Genomic DNA, 23,393 nt, shown 5'->3' with positions numbered 1-23,393 from the left:
GTGGAATTTTAGACTTACCGCGGATTGGTTTTGTGCGGAAACCAAGCAAATACGCACGATCTCGCACAAAATAATATTACTGCAGTGAGACTTTGGGATTAGAGGTTTTGTACTCTATTTAGAGAAATTAACGGTAATGATAGGAATGGGCAGATGTTAATTTCATTATAAGTAACAAAATATTAATCAGCAATTAATCTGTTAAGCAGACCTAAATGAAGTTATTGTCCAACAACCTCTCACATCACTCGGAAGCGAGTTCCAGTTTATAGCAATTGAAACTGTATAGGATGAAGAATATAGAAATGTCTTGTGGTAAGGTATAATGAGTAAATTGTTATGATGAGACCTGGTACTTAGCTGATGATATGCGGATAAATCTTGAAAACGAGAAGGCAAGTAACTTGGGGTAGCGGTGCGCAGAATTTGAAATAAGAGAATAAGAGAATGCAGAATGCAGTCTTATAGAAATGAAACCTTTGTGACGCAATACATGGTTTGTAGAGAATTCCGCAGGTGGCTTGTTTTGTTTCACGAGCTCGAACAGTTTCAGTTTCATCATAACGTAAACAGATTATGTAATGTTGTTTATTCTGAACAAATCTTGAATGTCGCTTTTAAAAATAAGTTTTTCGGAACTTTTATTTTCGTCTTTTTTGTGGTAAGAATAGTTTCCAAACACGATTGTGAAGGCCAGAGGAGAATAATGGAATTACTTGTGTAGTTATCCACTTAATTGATTTGGCGCCATCATGCATACAACATGCATTTATTATGAAACCCATTTCTCCACCTGCATGGCTCATTAACAGTCTCTGACCTATATTTCTACTTGTGTAAACCTCCAATATGTTTACGCTTTACCAGCTCTTGTGAATGATGCAACGTATATGAAACCTGTTTCATCTAAGTAACCCCCGGTTTTTGTTCTTCACTTTTATTTCTGCTCATGAAAAGGAGATAACTGCCAGCTAACAACGATATTGGCACGTTGTCTCAAGTAGTGTCCTTCATCCTTATTTTGTTCGAATTGACATTGATTTTCTTGTTTTTCCTGTTTCCTTACAATTTGTAAACCAAGATTCTATTTACGGGATTGCAGTAGTTTTTGTAAATTACGCATTTCTGTGTGGAGAAAATAATAGATCTGAAAAATTTGCCGATTCTTGCACTTATCCATTCCATTTAAAAATATTTTACTTGTTGCTTTCCTACAGTATTTTGTGACTTTAGAGAAATAATTCCCTGCACATAATTGTCCTTATTTTCGTATTCTACAACCTGTGTCTTTATTTACTTGAAGCATGGCCTCTACACGGTTTGCATTAAACAGAAATAATATCTTTCCCTTTTTCTATACAGAGTTTTCGCATCCTCTTACGCCGTTAAACGGTTAACGCTACATAGTCTGTAGTGACGTATTTGGTGACATATGTTCAAGTTCGTAAAACTTCGGAAAGAATCGTAAGGCATCGGTACACGTATTTCTTTAATGTAAGGCTCTGTTATACCATATTTCCCGCTCTGTTAAACATTTATCATGTCGTAGCTCCTATGATAGTCAATCAATCGCGCTGTAATTTTTTAAATTTATAGCTCAGTGTCTAAGGAAAGGATAGAAAAAAATTCTAAATGAAAATCTTTAACTCACTTTTAAAATGGTCGCTATTCAATATCTTTACTGTTTTCCGAGGTACGGAGAGTTAAACAAAGGAGCGTTTTCGCTTCGCGGAGTACTCACGACTCAACTTTCATCTGTTAGAATCTCAACGAAAAATTCTTTCCTGAACCTTCTTGTACTTCAACCTTTACCCATCTTGAGCTGTTCTAAGTGTATGTATATCATCCGCAGTGGTAAACTCAAACGAGATGCTATTTTAACACAGAATTAGGCCTACGGTAAACTTAATTCACGTCCACTATAGAAATAACTTGATATGAATGACACTGACTGGCTCTTTCATCATTTATGTCAACGTAGCGTTAACCGTTTAGCGGACCAAGAGGTTTCGAAAATTCTTTATCACAATACTTTACGTTATCACTCTTATCGAATGTGCGTCTAGCAGGTCGTTTGCTAGCAGACATTTATAGAATATTCAGCGGTAACAATTGCTAACAAAGCGGTCTGCAGTGCTTTAGGATTGTTAGATACAACATTGGAGTGCCTTTACAATGATTCAACATAGACTGCCCCAGAATCTATGGGGTAGTTGGATAACGTTCCAATTGTCACTGTTACGGATGTTCATTGTGTCGAATAGTACACTGACTTTCAAAGATATCTGACCCTACTATAGGCATCCAACAAACAAAACTCAGCGCGCAGGAAACCAGCGGGCGTGACTGTCTCGAGCAGATGACGTATGCTCCCTTTCCTAGCATGCTCCCCGTCTTCAATCACACCACCGACACTATGCGCATGCGCACGTAGGCCTATTATCTTCTTGTGCTGAACTGAACACGTGTTATTGCTACAGAGTCAGGGAGTCACATAGCGTTTTATATTAAACATTAATTTAATTTAATTTAAATATTTAAAATTTAAATATGAGGGCAGTTCCAGTGACGATAGATACCGATTGTGACTTAGAAAGAGACATCTTGTAATGTTATATTCACTTAATTGGTTATTGTTACAGCTGCTCTTTGAGTGTACATGTCCGCAACCGTAGCCGTTATAGCTATACCAGTAGCCGCTTATTAAAGAACCCGCCTACTGCAGGGGGGTAAGAGGGGTATAGCATGCGCGGCGCGAGGAGTCTGAGCTGAGTTTTGATTGTAGGATACCAATAATCGATAGTAATCGATAATTTGTTGGTGTAATTGTGACTTATTTAGTCATTACTTCTACGAATAGATGTGCGAAGATAATATTTTTTTGTATTGGGCTATTTTACGACGCTGTATCAACATCTAGGTTATTTAGCGTCTGAATGATATGAAGGTGATAATGCCGGTGAAATGAGTCCGGGGTCCAGCACCGAAAGTTACCCAGCATTTGCTCGTACTGGGTTGAGGGAAAACCCCGGAAAAACCTCAACCAGGTAACTTGCCCCGACCAGGATTCGAACCCGGGCCACCTGGTTTCGCAGCCAGATGCGCTGACCGTTACTCCACAGGTGTGGACGCGAAGATAATAGTCAGTGTTGCCAATTGTACATAAATATACCCGCATTATAGAATTCAATTTTTAATGCCACTCTACAGATTGTAAAACAACACTGGGTGTAGCTGGAAACCGCTGATATTTTCTATTATGAGAATAATTTGTGCTTAATCTACATCATAATTTTCCCTGACACACTTTTAACCACCCCAATAATGGTACCACTTATTGACAACTAGCGGAACTCTTTCAAAGTTTGTCAATTTTTTTATATCTTTGGTTCCGACTTATCTTGTGGTTGGAAAGCCCGCTTACACGATCATAAAATCGTAGGTCAGATATCTTTGAATGCCAGTGTACATATGAGATAAGTATTCTTTGACTTGACGATGTCGGTGGTGTTCTAGTTTTCGTGTTACAGCACCATATTTGAAGGCGACTGGAGCTTCAGAAATGACGTTCTATAATGTGATTCACTGGCCCGAATGTCTAAACCATTTGATCTTAAATCAGGAGTGAATTGGTCTCCGTTGAAACTCAACTTCGAAATTCTTATTGTATAACCGTTTATCGAAGCAGGCTTACATTTCTATTTAAACAAATAAATTAAAGAAATGCTTTTATTATTCTTTTCTTTAGGTTCTCATAACACAATTTCGCATTTTTTTCTTCTTCGAGATTAGTGCTTATGTATCCTGAATTGAAATAAACGGCGACATCTTTGCAAGCATCGTTTATGTTTAAAGACGTCTCCTTATTTGTTTTCTTGCTTTCGATTACTTTTTTTATATTTCCCCAAACCTATTTCAATAAGTGCATCCTTTTCCAGTTTTGAAAAATTCGAGGTACGCTTCTTTTATATTTGTTTTGATTAATTCCTTTATAATGAAATAAATACCGCCGTGATCAAGAAACTGTAATCTCAGGTAATTGGTAGTGTTGTTAAACGCATTTCTTGTGAACTTAGATCAGCTCTGAACATAGATCACTTGAACGAAGTTAGTATGAAATAACAGAAAGTGTGTCGGTTCATTCTCCGATCTTAGATCAAAGATGATAATATCTAATGAGCGATATTTATAGTATAGGGCCTTAATGTACACTAGTGTCCAAAAGTTAAGCATAATTCGTAAAACAGAGAAATGAAAGGGAAAACGGTGAGCAATCGCTATAAAAAACTATCACAGTGTGTGTCGCATCGTACTTGTGCTCTGTGCATAGGGAGGGGGTACCTCAACCTCCGCCTCCCCTCCGAATAAACACGTGTTTAGAAGGTAAGCAAACAAACCCAGTGCGACTCATTCGTTCTTGTTCTCTCATTGTGAACAGAGGGTAGTTTCTTATCACAGTGTAAACAGGACAGCACCAACATGCCACAGAGACGCCAACTGGACCCTGTTTTGAAGGGTAGTATAATCGGACGTCTGGAAGCAGGTCAGACAGACCGAAGTCTCTCGAGCCCTGAATGTGTCACAAAGTGTCATTTCCAGGCTTTGGCGACGGTTCGAAGACACAGGAGATGTTCGTCGTATGCCTGTACAAGGTCACCCATGGGTCGCAACGCCGCAAGAGGACCGATATTTGACCTTAACAGCACGACGTAATAGGACGATGCCTGCAAGACAACTGTCTTCTGAGCTTGCAGCTACCTCAGGCGTTCGATTTCCAGGCAAACTGTATACCGGAGGCTCAGGGCAGGCGGTCTCTGTGCCAGACGACCAGCTGTGTGTGTCCAGCTCACTCGAGTACACATAAGGAACCGTTTACACTGGAGTCGGCAACATCAACATTCGACCTTGGATGAATGGAGAAACGTGCTGTTTACCGACGAGTCCAGATTCAGTTTGGCCAAAGATTCCCGTCGCACAATAATCTGGAGTGAACGTGAAACCAGGTTTCGTCCCACAAAAATCGTGGAAAAACGCCCATTTTGTGGTGGTGGCGTACTCGTGCGGGCAGGTATAATGTTCAATGGACGTACAGATCTGCACATCTTCGCAGCTGATACTGTAAATGCTCAGAGGTACAGAGACGAGGTATTGGAACGACATGTGCGACTTTTCAGAGATGCAGTTGGTCCACACTTCATCTTTATGGACGACAATGCATGTCCGCATAGAGCCAACCTGGTGGACGAGTATCTTGAGGGGGAAGATATCCAGCGCATGGACTGGCCAGCGATGTCCCCGGATCTGAACTCTATAGTGCATGCCTGGAATGCATTAGGAAGACGAGTTGCACCCCACCAGCCTCCATGGAGGACACTTTCAACCATCCGCAATGCTCTTCGTCAGGAATGGGAACAGCTGCCTGCAGAGCTCTTGAACCACCTGATAGAGGGCATGCCACGGCGCTGCGACGCCTGTTAGCCATGAGGGGTAACCACACCCAATATTAATGCTCTGCACCATCATTGTTGTGGAAGTGATAGATTTTGTACCATAATTGTGTAAAATGTGTTCCTATGCCACATTAAAACAAAATTTGCTGATATGTGTTACTCTGTTGCATACCAGATCCTGTGTGATTCATTTGTACAAGTTTGGTGCCATTCTGATGAGTTGGGAACAAAATATTTAATTATACTTAACTGTTGGACACTAGTGTATTTAAATGACTCGTTACAAACAATTATAGAAGAGAAGAAGAATATTTTCCCCCCTCTGAAACAGACAAGTTTAATACAATTTTAGTGTGAAGAATGTTTTTTTACAGGAGAACCACCCCTCCTGAATATCCTTTTCATCCACAGTTCATTGTGACGAAATGGGGAACTTGGATTTCTGTGTATAATGCGCCTGGCGAGCATTGCGCATGCGAATTGCACTCTTACATTATTGGCAACGGTTGTGAGTTTGAAAAGGTTAGACCTATCATTGTAAGGATATACAGACTGAAAGGAACGTATTTACATTAATGCACAGAGTTAATAGATAAAGCCAATACGAACAAGTTTAGTCGAATAAGTTTTTTGATACGTCCAATAGTTTTGAGAATACGAAATGTAACGTGTTGCAACGCTGCAAAGAGTAGCAGTGCTCCTTGAGGTCATTGCTCCGCAGTGGGGGTGAGTATAACTCCAATCATCCACTCCGCAAGACTTGCGAGAAGAGAAAGTGAACAAAAACGTCTCCTCAGATACATTTTAATCAAATTACTGTAAATCAAAACATAAAGTACCGGTATTCAAAGAATTAATTATGCAAATTTTTCGATTTTTACGCTATAACTTCGTTAACTTTAAATTTAATACCATGAAACTTATTTAACATCAAGTTTACAGCAAATGTTGGGTAATGTGTTAAGTGTTATGTATGTACATTAATTTGAACGAAACGTATCTGATGAGACGTTATGTTCTCAAAACTACTGGACGTATCAAAAAACTTATTTGACAAAACTTGATTGCATTGACTTCATCTATTATCTCTGTCAATTAATGTAATAGGTTCCGTTCCATTCTGCATACTGTTCTCCAACCAGGAGATCAACCGTGAAAGGAATGTGCTTACTATTGCGTCATCTATTGGAGCGAAGTAGATAGATAATATTATCGTTATAACGTCAGTTTAAAAACCATGCGCTCTCCTGCATATGTTATTTCCTGTATGGAGGGATTAAAAGACCAGGGGCCGTATTCATAGACATTCTTTGTGAGGACTTCCGGTGGATGCTCAGCGAACTAACGTTTTTCGTATTCATAAACCAGTGTTAGCGATATGATATGAATCCTGTACAAGTAACCAGTCGATAGCCGGGGCTAGTTTAGCACGCTCGTAGCGTGGGCTAGCGAAATGTCTATGAATAGCACCTTAAGAGATTAACAGTGATCTAATTTTGTAACTAGGGTAGTATAAATATGTGTGTAGCAATGTTATTGTTTGTGCTGTGAGAGCTAGCCAATAGAGATACGAGTACCCACATGTGTGACCTTATGACATCTTATGACATCAACATTCATTCACAGCATTACCCCGCTTTGTCTCATTCCGCAGAGACTTTCTTCTGGTTGGAGTACAGTAGTAGGTCTACAATGCTACGTGGTATAGCTGTAAGAAATTAATTGTCAACGGGAAAATATTTTCAACTGAACACTGAGATCGTCTTTTACTTGCTAACTATTAATCTTCTTTTTACAGTCCATTGTACAGCGCAGGAGCCATTACCCGGATGGATAGATAAACCATCTGGTCCCACAATAGCATTTGTTCGCATTGGTATGGGATTTCAACGTGTATCCATAAACGACAGCACTGCTAAAGCATCCTTTGTTCCTTGCGATATGTCAGTTAACGCAATCATAGCATCGGCCTGGGATGTATGTCAGAGAGGAAAGTAAGTGGCAATAATGTTATGTTCTGACAAACCCTAGCAAAATTCTACAAAACTGGCGATTTTTTCTAAGTAACTTTTTAGATTTTTTTTTTTTTAAATTCCACCTTATACGTAACGGACAATGATAAATAGACAGTGGATGCGGGATGACTTACGGAAAAGTGAAGTTGTTTTGTATCAGAGTATATGGCAAGTGCAGCGCCGTCCGTCTTTTGTGTACCTGGCGAGTACAGCAGCGTACAAAACGAAGTTCATAGTAACATTGCAACGCAATGTGTGCAGTTGTGTTATCCTGCTAAAGTATTTAGTACGCGTTGAATATGTTGTGCTGATCCATTCATAATAGCAAAACGTTAAATTCGCTCAGAGGTAAGAAATGCAATTAAGAAGTATGAGAGTGACATTTTATGTATTAACGAAGACAATATCGTGTGTAATGTATGTAAAATTGAAATAAAAACCAGAACAACTCAGGCTATAGAGAAACATTGCAACAGTGCATCGCACAGGAAATGCGTTGAAATGAAATCTGAGGAACTATCTATATCATCATCATCATCATCATCATCATCATTTAGTTGTGAGGGTCTAACGACACGTGCAATATGATGCTCAGTACAAATATTCCTCTAAAGAAATTGAGTGATCCCCATTTTAGAGGTTTTCTTCAGAAATTCTCTCGATACAAAACTGTTTAAGCGATAGGCGAAAACGGATTCAACTTCGACAACTTACGAGAATATATCGTCGTTTACTGCAACGCTGGTAATTGCATCAATGATGACGAGGACTGAACTTTGCAAGATATGTACTACAGTATGTTATTTTTCTTTTCCTTCTGACTGTACGGAGATACAGTAGCATGTTGACGTCGTCTGTTTACGTTTAAAACCTGTTGAGCCAATGGTCTGAATGAAAAAAATGTAACATATAGTAAATGTGCACTTACATTCAACGATAAGTCATCCAGCATCCACTGTCTAGTGATAAATCAAACGGTGTATGCAGTGTGTCATTACGTATATGCCTTAGTTTCGGAGAAATTAATTAATATTTTTGTAATTTAAAGTTTAATTTATAATTTATTTAACCTAAATTTAGAATATCTATACGAATTGGTTTGCAAAGTTAACCCAACTGTAATTGTTATCGAAATAGAGAAAGGAATATATTTGAATAGAATATTAAGGTCATTTGACACTTACAGAATTATAATAATTGCAATTGAAAATATGTTAAGTAATCAATTTAGGAGTTAGTATATTTACATTATTCATTATGAAAACTGGCCGTTATACACTGGAACACAGCAAGTAAGGGTCCTTGAAGCACAAAGAATGCATCTGAGAGTTAAGAGAGCTGGGAGAAGTAATATTGTCTCATTCAATGCTTGTCTTGAAGTTTGGCTGGAGTAGAATGCGTCAGACCGCCCAACTTCTATAAAGTCGAACGTGAATTTAGACCTCTGGCATTAGTTGAAAAGTAATTATACTTCTCTCCTCTTCTGCCGACAGTATTTACTTCTCCTGTCAGACATTATGGGTCGAAGTTTAGGAATAGGAGACATTGGAAGGCCTCGACCTCGATGGGAAGATGGCTTCTGTCGAAACAGATCCGATAGCTTAATGCAATAAATAATGATGGTGATGGTGATGAGGAGGAGGAGGAGGACGACGACGTTAAGACTTATTGTTTTCATATCAGGGTTCACAGAAAATTTTTGCCTCTGATTGTGATTTCAGGCCTGGAAGAGAAGAAATTTCTGTGTACAACTCTGTGTCTACTTGCGATAATCCAGTAATCTGGAAACAGGCTAGCAGCTACGTCCTCAAGCACTTCTCGAAGTGTCCGTTCGATGATGTCATGTGGATGCCTTTCAATGTGGAATGTTTAAAGCTTTCTTATTACAAGTTCTTTGCATTCTTTCTGCACACTCTGCCAGCTCTTCTAATGGATATCTTATTGTTCTGCAAAGGACAGGAAACCAAGTAAGTTACGTGATATTAATAAAGTGCTGCTTTACTCTATTTAAAATACAGGGATAATAATATAATATAAAAGTGTCATTAACAGGGTAAAAATTGATCAATATACATATGACGAAATAATTAAATTTAACATTTAACGTAAGAACGTTGTAACACTTGTAAATATCCCAAGTTTATAGCACAGTCTACTATATACAGTCACGAAGCTTGGGATTCTTTTTTTGCAAATCTCGTGATAGTTGCTAGCCGCTTGGAGCGCTATGAGTACTAGGAACAATAGACTGTGCCACAGCCATCGTGATCTAATACAGGCCGTAAGGCAGACCATGTAACTCGCTTAACCCGATCACGAAGGGCGGCGTTTCAACCATATAAATTAGTTGGAATGCATAAACAGTAACATATGTTTCTCTGAAATGTAGTGTAATTCCATTAATAAAATTTAAAGCAATGATTATGAGACACTTCAGACATAATTCACTTTCGAGTTAAGGTGTAATATGATTTCTGGCGTGAAAATTACGTTGTTCGTATGTGTAATACCTGTCTTTATTTCGATTAAATATTGCGAAATTCTTGTGCAGCTGTCAAAAGAAAAAGTGGCCGCTCTCCTGAAACAAAGTTCCCTTCGGGTATCTTCGCTACAATTCGGAGACAGGCGATGTTACATGTTATTGGACCACGTTGCCTGATATCTACAGTTATAATTGAACTATACTGTGTGTTATTCGATAGCATAATGGTAACGTTCAGGCCTCTTATTCATGAGGTCCTGCGTTCGACTACAACCTCGTGCTTTTTATGTTCTTTTTTGTTCTGTTTGTGAGAGAGACAAACTATACATAATGGCTCCTTTCTCTTTTACGATTATTTTAGTAATTAACATCAGGTTCATTAATATATTATGCCATGACTTTATCATTATGATATTGTGGCTGCAAATGGAAAGAAAAAAGATTTTATTCTCAATAAAAATATCTTTCGTGGCATAAACAAAACAAATTTACTGGCGTCGGCCTTAAAACATTCAAACAATTAAGCGTTCAAAAAACAAAACAAAAAGTCACAATTCAATATTTAGTCTATCTTCCTCTTATCTCGATCATCTTGCAGTCGAGTGGGCATGGAAATGACTAGTCTTTGCAAATAGCGACTGTTCTTAGACACGATATTCCAGGCATTCTGAACATACATACATAAGTGTTCTGTCCATGGTCAGGTCTTTCATTGCAAACCCAGCAATCTCCAATCTTTCCTATTTTCTGCCTTCCTCTTAGTCTCCGCATACGATCCACATATCCTAATGTCGTCTATTATTCTTTTCAACCAGAGACCCAACCAATTCCTTTTTCTCTTTCTAATCATTTTCAGCATCATTCTTTCTTCACTCACTTTTTCAAACACAATTTCATTTCTTATTCTGTCTGTCCACTTCACACGCACCGTTCTTCTCCACATCCACATTTCAAATGCTTCAATTCGCTTCTCTTCATTTCGTCGTAATGTCCATGTTCTTTCCCCATACAATGCCACACTCCACACAAACCACTTCACTAGTCTCTTCCTTAGTTCTTTTTCCAGAGGTCCGCAGAAGATCCTTCTTCTTCTATTAAAAGCTTCCTTTGTTCATGTTTGCAGTTTTTCTTGGGAAGGATAGGCCTAAATGCGGTAACATCCCGTTGCTTTCCGTACACCACTATCTCTTTTGCATCTTATTAAATTCCAGGGGGCCCTAGCGTGGAGATGAGGAAAGTGGATTTGACTAATTGGGCCCACCGGACTTCACCGAAAGTCATGGCAAGGGTTAAATATTAATTCTATCAGGATGTTTGACCCGATCAGAGACCGGGAAATCTCAATTAGCCTTTGCCCCCCGCATCCTGGACTAGCTTCTACGAATAATCAGAAAATCTTAGAGTGTAATTGGGCCAATTTTTCCGAAAATGTTTCCACACTTTTGCCCTCGTAGCTCATCGGACGAACGTTGGAATTTAGATGTCAACGTCTCAGGTTCAATTCCTCGTTACTCCTTTTCATTTTATTGTAGTTCAAGATAGTATAATGTAATAATACAAAAAGAAAAACTAATAGCAGTATTATGCAACTGGATTTTTCCAAACCTAATATTAAATTTATGTTATTTATATCGCTAAAGAACGATTACAATATAAATATCTTGAATATTATTTATACAGTCTCACTAAAGAACGATAACAGAATATAAATGATAAATATCGGTTTGTTTAATTAATATAAGATATTATATAATATGTATTTAATTATCTAAATAAAATAACCTATTTTACAAAGAAAGATGATTATTTGTGTTATAATAATTACTTACATAAAATACAGATTATTATATTGCGAAAGAACAATAACAATATAAATAACTTGAATATTGTTTTATAATGCTAATGAAGGAAAACAGAATATAAATGATAACTTGAATATTATTTAAATCGCTAAAGAACGATAACAATATAAAAAAACGTGAATATTATTCATATCGGAATTTCACAGATTTATTACAGATGTATTTAAGAAATTGTAGAAGAATAGTAATTAGTAACAGTGTCCTATTTATTCTTCTTGGAGCCAAATTTGTAACTTTTAAAAGTGTGGTTACTATGTTGAAGTGTATGTGTTGTAACGGATGCTTGATATGTAATGTAATGTGAGTCAGTTATGGGATGCTTGATGTCGTCGCAATGTCGTAATTATAGTTTGATTGTGTTTGTGTGACTATTGTGTATTAATTTATGATGTATGGTGCGGAAAGCTGCATATTTGTGTTATAGAAGTGTTACGTATGTGTGTTGTTAATGTTTTTGTATGTTTCAAATTGATACCTGATGTTTGTTTTGCAATCGCAATGCCTAATTTACGGTTTGTTTATGTTTTGTTTACATCGCGTAAGCTAATTTAATTTTCTTTTCCATTTCTCTTTATGCTTATGTTTTTTGTGTATAAAACTATAGCTCTAACATACATATGTAAAATAGGGCTAACCCCCATTGGAGATACAATAATAATTATTATTCATATCGTTATAAAACGATAACAGAATACAAATGATGACTTGAATTTTATTCATATCTCTAAAGAACGATAATAAAATATAAATAACGTGATATCCATAAAGAACGATAACTGGATATAAATGGTAATTTGAATATCATTTACATCGCTAAAGAAGGATTAAAAAATAAAATGAAAACTTGAAGAAGGCCCGAACCCACGACCTTTGAATCATTAAACAAGCACTCTACCGCTGGTCTACGAGGCGCAGATATGGAACACTTCCATAGTTCCGGAACTGCTTGTACAAGCACATGCATCGTGTAACATCGCCGCGACCCGAAGTGGACTTTGAAAATATTCGCTGTTCACGAGTGCGGCCACTTTTTTTTTTGACAACTGTACATTAATTTATGCTAGATTCAATAACTTTCAATTGCACCGCACGGATATTTAGATATGTTGAAATTATAGGTTATGTTTACTGTACCAGTTGTCCCTTTCTGTCTAAATTTAGTGATCTCCAATGCCTTGCTATTCATATGGAAATTATAGGTTATGTTTACTATATTTAACATATATTCCTAAATTCGCAATCATACATTGTAATTAAGCATAATGTCATGTATGATACCCGGACATTCAATTAGTCTGTATTTTAATACTACAATTGAGTATTGAATTATTGTATTTATCTACTACTTAAGAGACGAAGTAACACAATTGTACGTACACTAATTTTATAGGAGTGGTATGGTAAATGTTTTGTCTATAATGAAGGAAGGTAGATGTGCTAAATTGAAATCACAATATAAATTCTTTTTTATTAAACCTCAAAATATCTTCCATTCTAAACTTGAAATGTTGACGCAAACAGATTATGTTAACATGTAAAATTCTCTTCAGATTAAAATAACACAGTTTTGCAATTATTTCTGCAACATATTATGCAACAAGAAGTAAACGGAACTTATGGACACATTACACTAATTAAAGCTTAGCAATGATAAGCAATAAAGTTGTAATATAATATTTCACTGAGCTCCGTACACTGAAATAGAAAACCCGAACAAACATTACGGCCTGGTCTAGATCGAAAAAGCATTGACTGTGCCGTATTTCGCATTTTTGTGAAAAGCTATGTAAAGTGTGAAATGTTCGTTATCGGTGTAATAAATGTAAATGGCTAAAATACAATAATTTGAATAATAATATGGGACAAGGAGACGTTTGTAGTACTATAAACTGTAAGAAAAATAGGTTAGAGTTATCCTTCTTCCGAAAGATCCAGGAAGTTGAGTTTATAGAATATAATATATATTTTATGAAAATAATATATAAACCTTATGTGTTTCATATTTCAATAGTGGAAGGAAGGTGTTAATTTTTTTAAAAGAACACTATATCGAAAGTACAATACATTTTATAGTCTGCTAGGGAAAGAGTCTGTGATGAGGCGATAGTAGCGATCCTGGTGGTGAGCAACTATCTATGGATGCATATTTCAACTGTCTATGTTTGCATATTTAGTAAGTATTAAGCTTCGTGACTGTATATACTAGACTGTGGTTATAGTTCGTAGTAGATTATTTTTATAGGAGACAGCTACTACAATATTGCCACGCAAGCCACAGCCCTCTCGTACTACTGACCTTGACAAGACTGCGCTCTGTCTCTATGACTGCAGTGTTGCAATCAGTTTCTCAACGTTCAGTGGTTTAAAATTAGGTTTTAAATTAAATTTACACGCAAACCATCCACGCTATAGAAATATACCAGACGAATAAATTATTCTTTATTAGATTTTCTATCGATATGTACAAAAATCATGATCCTATTGGCAGTAGTTACCGAATAAGGGAGTGTTAAATATTTGGGAAAAAAACTTTTTTTTTGTGAGAAAACTATTAACTTTCTACCAATATGATATTGCACGTTTTTGTTACATACAACATGAGCTATTCGTTCTGAAAAGCTGCAGAGTTATTTCACTTTCACTCTGTATAATATAATATACAGAGTGATTCAAATCTCTGCGACAAACTCTGAGGGGTGATAGATTTAACAATAATGAACCCTTTTTATTAAACAACCTATGTCTTTTGAAGCGTCGTTGCGAAGTTACCTTTGAAAATGTTTTTGCGCGGGCGTACGTCAATGTTTGCGAATGTGTGCACCCCTGTTTGTTGAGATGTTTGTAAGAGAAGAGAAGGGTTGTTGTTGTTTGTTTACGTTTAAAGTTCAATACCTTTTCCTTTCAGTTCAGTGTAATCATCAATTGAGAATGGATGTCTACGCGGTCTTCCACCAATGCGCCGGGAACGAAGAGACCCATCGTCTCGAAGGCGCTGATGAAGTCGAGCAAACATTGTGTGGTGAGGATGATATCTATAGATGTAGATTCATTTTCCGGGCTGAGAGGCCGTGGTCTATTAGTTGGTTTTATACCAGACGTTTCGTCTGCAACTGCGGCAGACATCTTCAGTGGAGTGGTATCCGAGGTCGCAAGACTCTTCTCGGCGTACCTGAGGCAACTGATCCTGTGTCTCGAAAAATCGAAAAATCGAAGGAGAATTGGGAGGAAAATTTAAAAGGTACGCAAAACGCGTCCTTGCAAGGGGTTGGGGGCTGTACAAAACTAAATATGTGAGCTCCAAGCCTGTTGGCCACTAGTCTCACTCCGGTTTACGCTGCTCCCCTGAAGGAGCTCTAGAAAATTTTGAAGGGGAAGCCGAAATTGGACGTAACCTCTTAGGTACCACATACGCGAGGGGGGCTGAGATTGATCAATTGATCACGGAACGGGGCGAGGAGGAGTTGGCTGGTGTTTGCCGTTAGGATGGCAAGACGCTGTCATCTGTTGTTCGATGACAAGGCAGGTGAAGGCCGTCGGAAGAAGCGCCGTGAAATCTAAGCTGCAATTTGAGAGGTCCCTGTCCTTTCAATTTGCGACTTATTGAGTGACCTCGTATGTTTAATAGACTATTAATATTATCTGAACTAGGGTGTCTGGTTGTGCGAGCGTATTTATAGTGCGGCTCGCGGGCCGAGGCCTGTTGTCGCTGCGGTCCGCGCCGCTTTGTTCGCTACTCCCGTTCTGGGTTCCGTCCTTTTGTTGTAGTGGCTTCTTATCTGTTCTGTTTAGGACCGGGTACCAACACTTGTTTAGCTTTACGCCTTCTTCCTTGCGATTAAAGTTGTTGTTGTGTTTATGTATTTCGATCGCTTCTCTATGTAGACGGGGGAAGAAGTGCGTCGTCGTGCTCAAGATGTCCGTGTCCTTGAATCTAATGTTGTGATCGCCCTCTTGATAGGCATGTGCTGCCACTGCCGATTTGTCGATCTGTCCTAGGCGGCAATTCCTATTATGTTCTGTCAGTCTCGTCCTGACGCTCCGCTGTGTAGTACCAATGTAGACCTTCCCGCACGAACACGGAATCCTGTAAACTCCGGCCGTGAAAGCCTACACTGCAAAAGAGGATGATATCTGTTTAGAAACTGTTGCTGGTACATGTGGAGAGCTCTTCTTCCGTTTCCATGAGCCTCCTCATAACACATTACCATGTCGGCTAACTCGGGAAAAGTGTAGATATCCATTCTCAATTGATGATTAGACTGAACTGAAAGGAAAAAGTATTGAACATTAAACGTAAACAAACAACAATAACATTCTCGTCTCTTACAAACCTCTCAACAAACAAACAAACAAACAAACAAACAAACAAACAAACAAACAAACAAACAAATAAACAAACAGGGGTGCACACATTCGCATACATTGGCGTATCCCTTCGCAAAAACATTTCCAACGGTAACTTCGAAACGACGAGTCAAAAGACATAGGTTGTTTAACAAAAAGGGTTCCTTATTGTTAGATTTATCACCCCTCAGAGTTTGTCGCAGAGATTTTGTATCTCCCTGTATATTAGGTCTATTTTATTTTAGTTGCTGATAATTTATAAATGTAATTATTAGAATTTTCAAAAACTTAATTTGTCATTTTAGAACCTACTTTTACATCAGAATAGAGCCTATTGTAGTAACCCAAAGTAAGATTTTAGAACCTAAAAATTCGAGGTGTAATTATAATGTGCATTAAAGCAATTTCTTTCAATATACGAGTAGTTTCTTTTCATGTTTATTTATAGCATAGAGAAGCTGTAAGACTCAACTTACTGATTTATTTTCCAAGTTTCTACCTTGTATTTTGTATTTTTCAATGCATCTTTACTCCCACGCATGTATTTATGTTCATGTTTGTACATACTGTGCACTTTCTGAGCGCGGAGGTAATCACTTTCAGTTTTAATTATACATCGCTCTTTGTGTTCTACATTGTGAGTGATTGCTGATGGAAGTACCTGACTGTGCTTAATCATAGCCAGAATAGAGGAGAAACTAATCATTTCATAATATTAGGAACTAAAATTAATAAACTAACTCTAAGCTCTAGATCAGTCACAAGAAAGACGTCTTATCTGTCAACACGTGAACCAAAATGGATAGTTAAAAGCTTGAAATTCATGCAATTGGATAAAATTTAAGGAAAGGGGGAAAATTTAGTTTTCATTTCATAGAAAACGTCCATCAACTTAACTCTGGTGACGATGCCATATTAAACACCGCGTCCAGAACAGTATGAAACGAGTTCTATATACTTGAGAGTTGTGAATGGAACTTTGTTGCTAGTCCACAGTTTCGTCTCTTTGAAGTCGAGAGGGAAATATGAAAATATGATCGGAGACAAAACTGCGGCATTTTTTAATGAGTTATTATTGAAAGATTTGCTTCTGCAGCTAAATGGAGTGTCTAATAAATTATTATCGTTGATTCCTTCTTGCTGGTAAACTTCGGTATTCTAATGGTTATCATGTTAGGCATAATTCCGACGTTGCCTGATTCAAACCAGGCCGATGGTGCTTTCTTGTGTAGGAAAGCGAAGCTGAGAGTCCCTTGTCGTAGATTTTCGACACTTATAAAAAGAAAATAAATCTCTTTCTGAATGAGATGGCTACAGAAAAATTGGTGGAACATCTCTTGCCAAATTATAATTAAGTACAATGGACCAAGATCAGGGGTCATAAGTGCACCTTAAGTGCACGTCGACTTTTTCTGCCTTCCATCCTTCTACGTGCAATCCAAGTCATATCTAGCTCATTGACGTGGAAGAGAAAATATACAAGGAGATCAAAGGGAATAGATGATGAACAAGGGGAGTAAAATGGAAACGATGTGAATACAAAGAGAACGAGGTGAGGAAAACGAGAATACAAGGAGGACAAGGGGAATACAATGAAGACAAAGAGAAATACAAGGAGAACAAGGAAAATTCAAGGAGGACAAGGGGAACACAAATGAAATAAGGGAAATGCAAGAATGACAAGGGGATTGCAAGAAGAACAAAAGAGTGTGGAAGAAGAACAAGGGAAATATAAGGAGGATAAGGGGAATGCAAAGAGAACAAGGGAATTCAAGGTAAAGAAAGGAAATGCAAGGAGAACAAGAGGAATGCAAAGGTAACGAGGGGAAAAAAGGCTAAAAAGATTTATTTCAAGAAAATAATTATAGCGCATCATGACATAATAATATAAATTTATTTTATGTTTCAGGATGATGAAAATGTATAAAAAATTGGATTGCCAGAATGAAATAATAGGGAACTTCAGTAAATATGAATGGGAGTTTGATAACGATAATGTTAGAAAAATGTGGACTAATATCAGTGACGAAGACAGGAACATATTTCACTTCGATATAGGAGATCTGAACTGGCATGAATACTTCTGCAGAAGTGTTGAAGGTTACCGCCAATTCCTTCTTAAACAGGACCCAAAGAATCTGCCGAAAGCAATGGAACACGCAAAAAGGCAAGTATATGACAATATAAAAACATGTTAAGTATCGGCATTTAATTTAAATTAGCAGGAATAAGAGAAGACATAAAAAGTGCGCTTCACATCACTTGAAATATTCTTGTTCTTCATATTCTGACATATACAGAATTATTATTAGACTAGCCGTACCCGTGCGCTCCCCTGCACTTGTTAGAAATAAATATAAAGTAATTACATAATTAAAATAGGACGTTTGATCCAGGGAACATTCGTGTTTGTTAGAAGGATAAATCGTTTAATATGTTACTTAATTGAAATTGTATTTCAATAATTAAAATGCGATCATTTTGGTCCAGAGAGCATTCATTTGGTGCAATGACAATTCCTTTAACATGTTTCTTATTTGTTATTACATGCAACCATAGTTTAATGAAGATTGACATATCATTTAGTTTTAATCTGTAAACTTTATATTACTTGCTATAATGGTAATAACTTAATTTTAACCATTGTTTTCTACGTCTTCAGTAAATGGAGCTTGGCCCACTATGGTTCTGAACCCTTCAAATAACTTAAATAGTGATACAGCATAAACAGTGATATGTAATTATATTTCTTTCTTTCGAAAATGTAAGAATTCACGATCTCCTATGTACCATTGCCATGGAATGAATAAATGTGTTTTTTCTTCCTACTCAAAAATTTTATATTTTGCACATAGGAATTACTGCAGGAACAACAACGCTACAATCTGAGGCGGCGGTGAAAATGTATTGTATTGTTATTTTAAAAGTCTATCAGTCCTATGAAAATTTTGGATAGAATAAAACTCATCGGAAATCATATTAAAGAAACTTTTGTTATGTAACATTTTTCACAAAAAAGCAATAATAAGCGAGATATTTCGATTTAATTCAGGCCCCGTTAAATGAGTATTTTGAATGCCATATACCCTAAAATCTAAATTACAACGAACTGAATTTATATTTCAATTTTCATCGAAATCCGTTCAGCCATTATCGCGTGAAAAGGTAACAAACATACAGACAGACAGAGAGACAGACAGACAGAAATTTCAAAAAAGCGATTTTCGGTCTCAGGATGAATAATTATACATGTTAACACCAATTATTTTTGGAAAAGCGAAAATTACCAGAAAATTTTCGGTTACATATTTATTATTAGTATATATTATATTTATATTATATTATATTACATTATATAAAAAGTGCGTTGATAATGGATGTACTCCGATAAGGAAGTTTTTAATTTGTTGTGGGGGCTCTTGAATCTCAGAAGCAACAACTTTTACAACAGCGCAACATAATCTGCTTGGCTCACTACCCATTTTTTTTGCATTGCATTTATTGTATATATAGCCTATTTTATGTATTTTAACACGATTAAATTGAGCATAGTTAAAATTTGAATTATAAATAATGGATTGCTAATCTAACGTACTATTACTGCATACTAAATCAATACACTCTCGTTGTTCGTTAATTCCCTGAGATTAAAATGAGTGTGTACATAAATATTATTTTAAGAAATACAGAAAAGGAATGTACAAAATAGCCTATAAAATTTTCTGTGCATAAGAAGCTATTTTAATCTTACCTGTCCTCGATTTACTCAGAAGTTACTGTAATAATATTATAGGATTATGTCCATTTAGAGAAACTACACTTTCCAATGGTGAAATAATAATTAATTATACAAATCGGTTAATTTAGCTTCCGATATTACTTCATACAAACACAGAAACATTCTCTGTAGGCTATGTTTAATAGCTTTCGATTGTTGCTGTCCAAAGCCCCTTTTTCGATTGTTGTTGTCCAAGGCCCCTTATAGACGAAGTCATTTGTTATTTCATTGCACCGTCTTAGATGGCGTTATTTTAATTTTAAAACTCATTTATCTCATTAAATATCAGTCCTATCAAACTTTTGTGAAGAATAAAACTTATCGGAAATCATTTTTAAAGGAACTTTTGTTATGTAACATTTTTTACAAAAATCAATAATAAGCGAGATATTTCGATTTATTTAATTCGGGCCTCCTTATAACCCCCCTTTAAAATAAAGTATTTTGAATGCCATATAGCCTAAAATCTAAGTTACAACGAACTTAATTTATATTCCAATTTTCATATAAATCGGTTCAGCCATTATCGCGTGAAAAGGTAACAAACATCCAGACAGACATACAAACAAATATTTCAAAAATGCAATTTTCGGTTTCAGGGTGGTTAATTATATATGTTAGGACCAATTATTTTTGGAAAATCGAAAATTACCAGAAAAATTTTGGCTACAGATTTATTATTCCGGTCGAGGTGGGTTACTCCAAGTGGTGACCGGGGGGTGCAATGGTGGCTCTCGTGCTCTTCTTTTCGGCCATTTTTCGTCCTATCACCAACCACTCTTCGTTCTCTCTTCTTTTTCATCACTATTTCTCTCCGCCGGCCGCCATTGCATGCGGAACGCCCACCACATCATCACAGCCATTTTCACCTCTCCATCCCCGCTGTTTTTGTTCTTGCCACGTCCCACCATGACGGGATTTGTTAACAATGCCTGATGAGGCTTTATTCTTCTTCCCCTTCTAATTCTTATATCTATTATTAGGTTAAGTTTCTTAGGTTTATAACTCCCGTCTCACCAGCGGGGATCTTTCCTATCTCCGTGGTCCTGTCCCACGGTTTCGAGCGCTACTTCCAACTTGTGTGGCCCGACAGGGCGCCCAGCAACGAAGCAATAGTGGACCCTTCATACTGCCCCTATATGCAAGTCTAGGTGCGGAGCCCGGACCAGTAGTCATGTACACTCACGTAGAACCCCAATGGGGGTCCGGAGCGACTTAAACGTCCCGGTGACCGACTCTGCTCGCCGGGGCGGATATATCGCTCCGACGTGTTACCGCTGACGTATGGGTGTCGCAGTGTAATCAACCACAAGTCCTCTGAAGCTGCGTGCGGTCTCGGATTGCTCCGGCTTTGGGAGGGTCGGTCGGAGTTAGCCGCAGTAGTCTGGCACTTGTATTCGGTGTAGAGTGGGGAGCCACGGGCGGTTATTCCCGTGGTAGGGGCATAAAACTGCGACACGCCTCTGGTGTAAGACTTGCCATTAGGTGTGTAATGACCAGTTTGAAGGGTAACTTGCGTGAAGTGGGTTGCTTGGGATCGGGCTGTGGGGGGGTCCCCACGGCCGGCACAGACCGCGAAGAATTTTTAGGTGTCTTTTTCTTTCGCCCCCCCGGTGGCAGGCTGACGCCGACAGTTCCGTAGGGGGGGCCAGTTCAAAATGGCCTCTTCGCGCTCCTCTTCTCCTCCCTCAGAAAAAATAATAAAAAACAGAAGACAGGAATTGATACGACTGGTGGTCAAATTTTGACGAAAATTGCTATGGACTTGGACCCTGAGAAAGTAACTGTCAAAGTGCCGCCTCCGAAGTTTATCAGTATCACCTTGGACGGAACAGAAAAGACCATGAAAAACATTAGTCCATTTTACGTGAGACGCGCACTCGACGGACTCGTTGGGAAGGTCAAAAATGCAACTCGCCTACGCAGCGGTAGTCTCCTCGTCGAGACGGTATCTCCAAAACAGAGTGAGACGCTGTTGAAAGCGAAGTTGCTAGGGTCTTACCCTATTAAAGTCGAACGGCACTCCTCGCTGAACACCACGCGGGGAGTAGTGCATACGGATTCTCTGGACGGTATGTCTGATGAAGAGATCCAACTAGAACTGGCGGAACAATCTGTGTCCAAGGCTTACCGTTTATTACGTAAGCGGGACGGACAGACTATTCCGCTGAGCACTGTCTTTTTGACCTTCGAAAAGCCTGTCCTACCAGAATACATCCTTGTCGGGTACGAGCGTGTCCCAGTTCGTGCGTATGTGCCGAACCCAATGCGGTGCTTTAGGTGCCAACGGTTCGGACATACGCAAAAACGTTGCACAAACAACATCGTATGTGCAAGGTGCGGCGGTTCTGACCATGGGGAATCCCCGTGTGTCAGCGCCGAGCACTGTGTGAATTGTGCTGGGGACCACGCCTCCAATTCTAAAAATTGCCCGAAGTATATGGTAGAGAAGGATATCCAAGAACTGAGAGTCCGAGAAAATATTACGTTTTTCGAGGCGCGTAAGCGTATTTTAGATCAACAGAAAAAGGCGACGGAAAAGTCCTATGCAGCAGTTTTGCAAAAGGCAACACAAGCAATAGATGTATTTACGCAAACGCCACCTCTTGTTAGTATACCTGGGAAGCGTATTGAAAGCGCAACCCAGACGTATATAGACGTTGCCACTCAGACTGCTGAGTCAGACGACTCGTGTGGCCTTGACATAAGGCCTTATATTCCAAAAAAGATTATTACCGTGGCGACAGAGAAAGACTCTACGCCTGGTAGATCGCCGCGACGTCGCGCTCCCTGTTCTGGTGACGGGTCGAGATCACGGTCTCGATCAAGATCACGATCGGGCGTGCGGCGATCTGCGAGCGAATCCCCACGGTCGAAGACCAAGCAGTCTCAGTCAACGGCACGAAATCCTAGAAAAGATAAGAAGAGAAAATCACCCGTCAAGCCACCATGATAATTTAGATCCACATAATGACTGATATCATACAATGGAATGTGAACGGTGTACGCAGCAGATATGCAGAACTACAGCAATTGATCTATCGTGAGAACCCTGCTATTTTATGTCTACAGGAGACACACCTGCGACCTGAACATTCCTTGAAAATCTCGGGATACAATGTTTACCGGTATGACCATCTTGCCGGTATTCGTGCTAACGGAGGTTGTGCCCTCCTTCTCCGCCAGAATATCTTTTCCTCTGTTCTAAATATTAACAGTCCTCATCAATGCATAGCTGCCAGAGTAACCTTACCTACCATACAGTTTTCAATAGTCTCCGTTTATATGCCCCCAGATACACCCTTTACAGTACTTGAAATTCAACATATTCTTTCACAGGTACCTGCACCATATCTCTTGGTGGGGGATTTCAATGCATCCCACCACTCTTGGGGCTCAAATTCTGATGACGACAGAGGAAATAAAATAGCAGAGGTATGTACCCGTCTAAATCTTGTTACC

General features: G+C 38.3%; 1 protein-coding gene across 2 annotated transcripts in view; it reads left to right on the top strand.

Annotated features, from left to right (window-relative positions):
• LOC138706265 (fatty acyl-CoA reductase wat-like) overlaps positions 1-23,393 on the top strand; it is an 87,671-nt gene that overhangs the window by 48,692 nt on the left and 15,586 nt on the right. Inside the window, exons 5-8 of one of the 2 annotated variants that reach the window (XR_011333937.1) lie at positions 7,249-7,444; positions 9,187-9,432; positions 14,715-14,828; positions 18,063-18,199. Coding sequence is in view for 1 of the 2 variants with exons in the window: in XM_069835349.1 (XP_069691450.1) it covers positions 7,249-7,444; positions 9,187-9,432; positions 18,063-18,320 (700 nt within the window). In the remaining variant the exon portion in view is untranslated. Of the gene's footprint in view, positions 1-7,248; positions 7,445-9,186; positions 9,433-14,714; positions 14,829-18,062; positions 18,321-23,393 lie in introns of those variants that run through there. The other variant, XM_069835349.1, reaches the window with a different exon arrangement.

The sequence above is a fragment of the Periplaneta americana genome, chromosome 9 (assembly GCF_040183065.1).
Source record: "Periplaneta americana isolate PAMFEO1 chromosome 9, P.americana_PAMFEO1_priV1, whole genome shotgun sequence".
Lineage (NCBI taxonomy): Eukaryota > Metazoa > Arthropoda > Insecta > Blattodea > Blattidae > Periplaneta > Periplaneta americana.
This window is presented reverse-complemented; position numbering and strand designations above follow the sequence as displayed.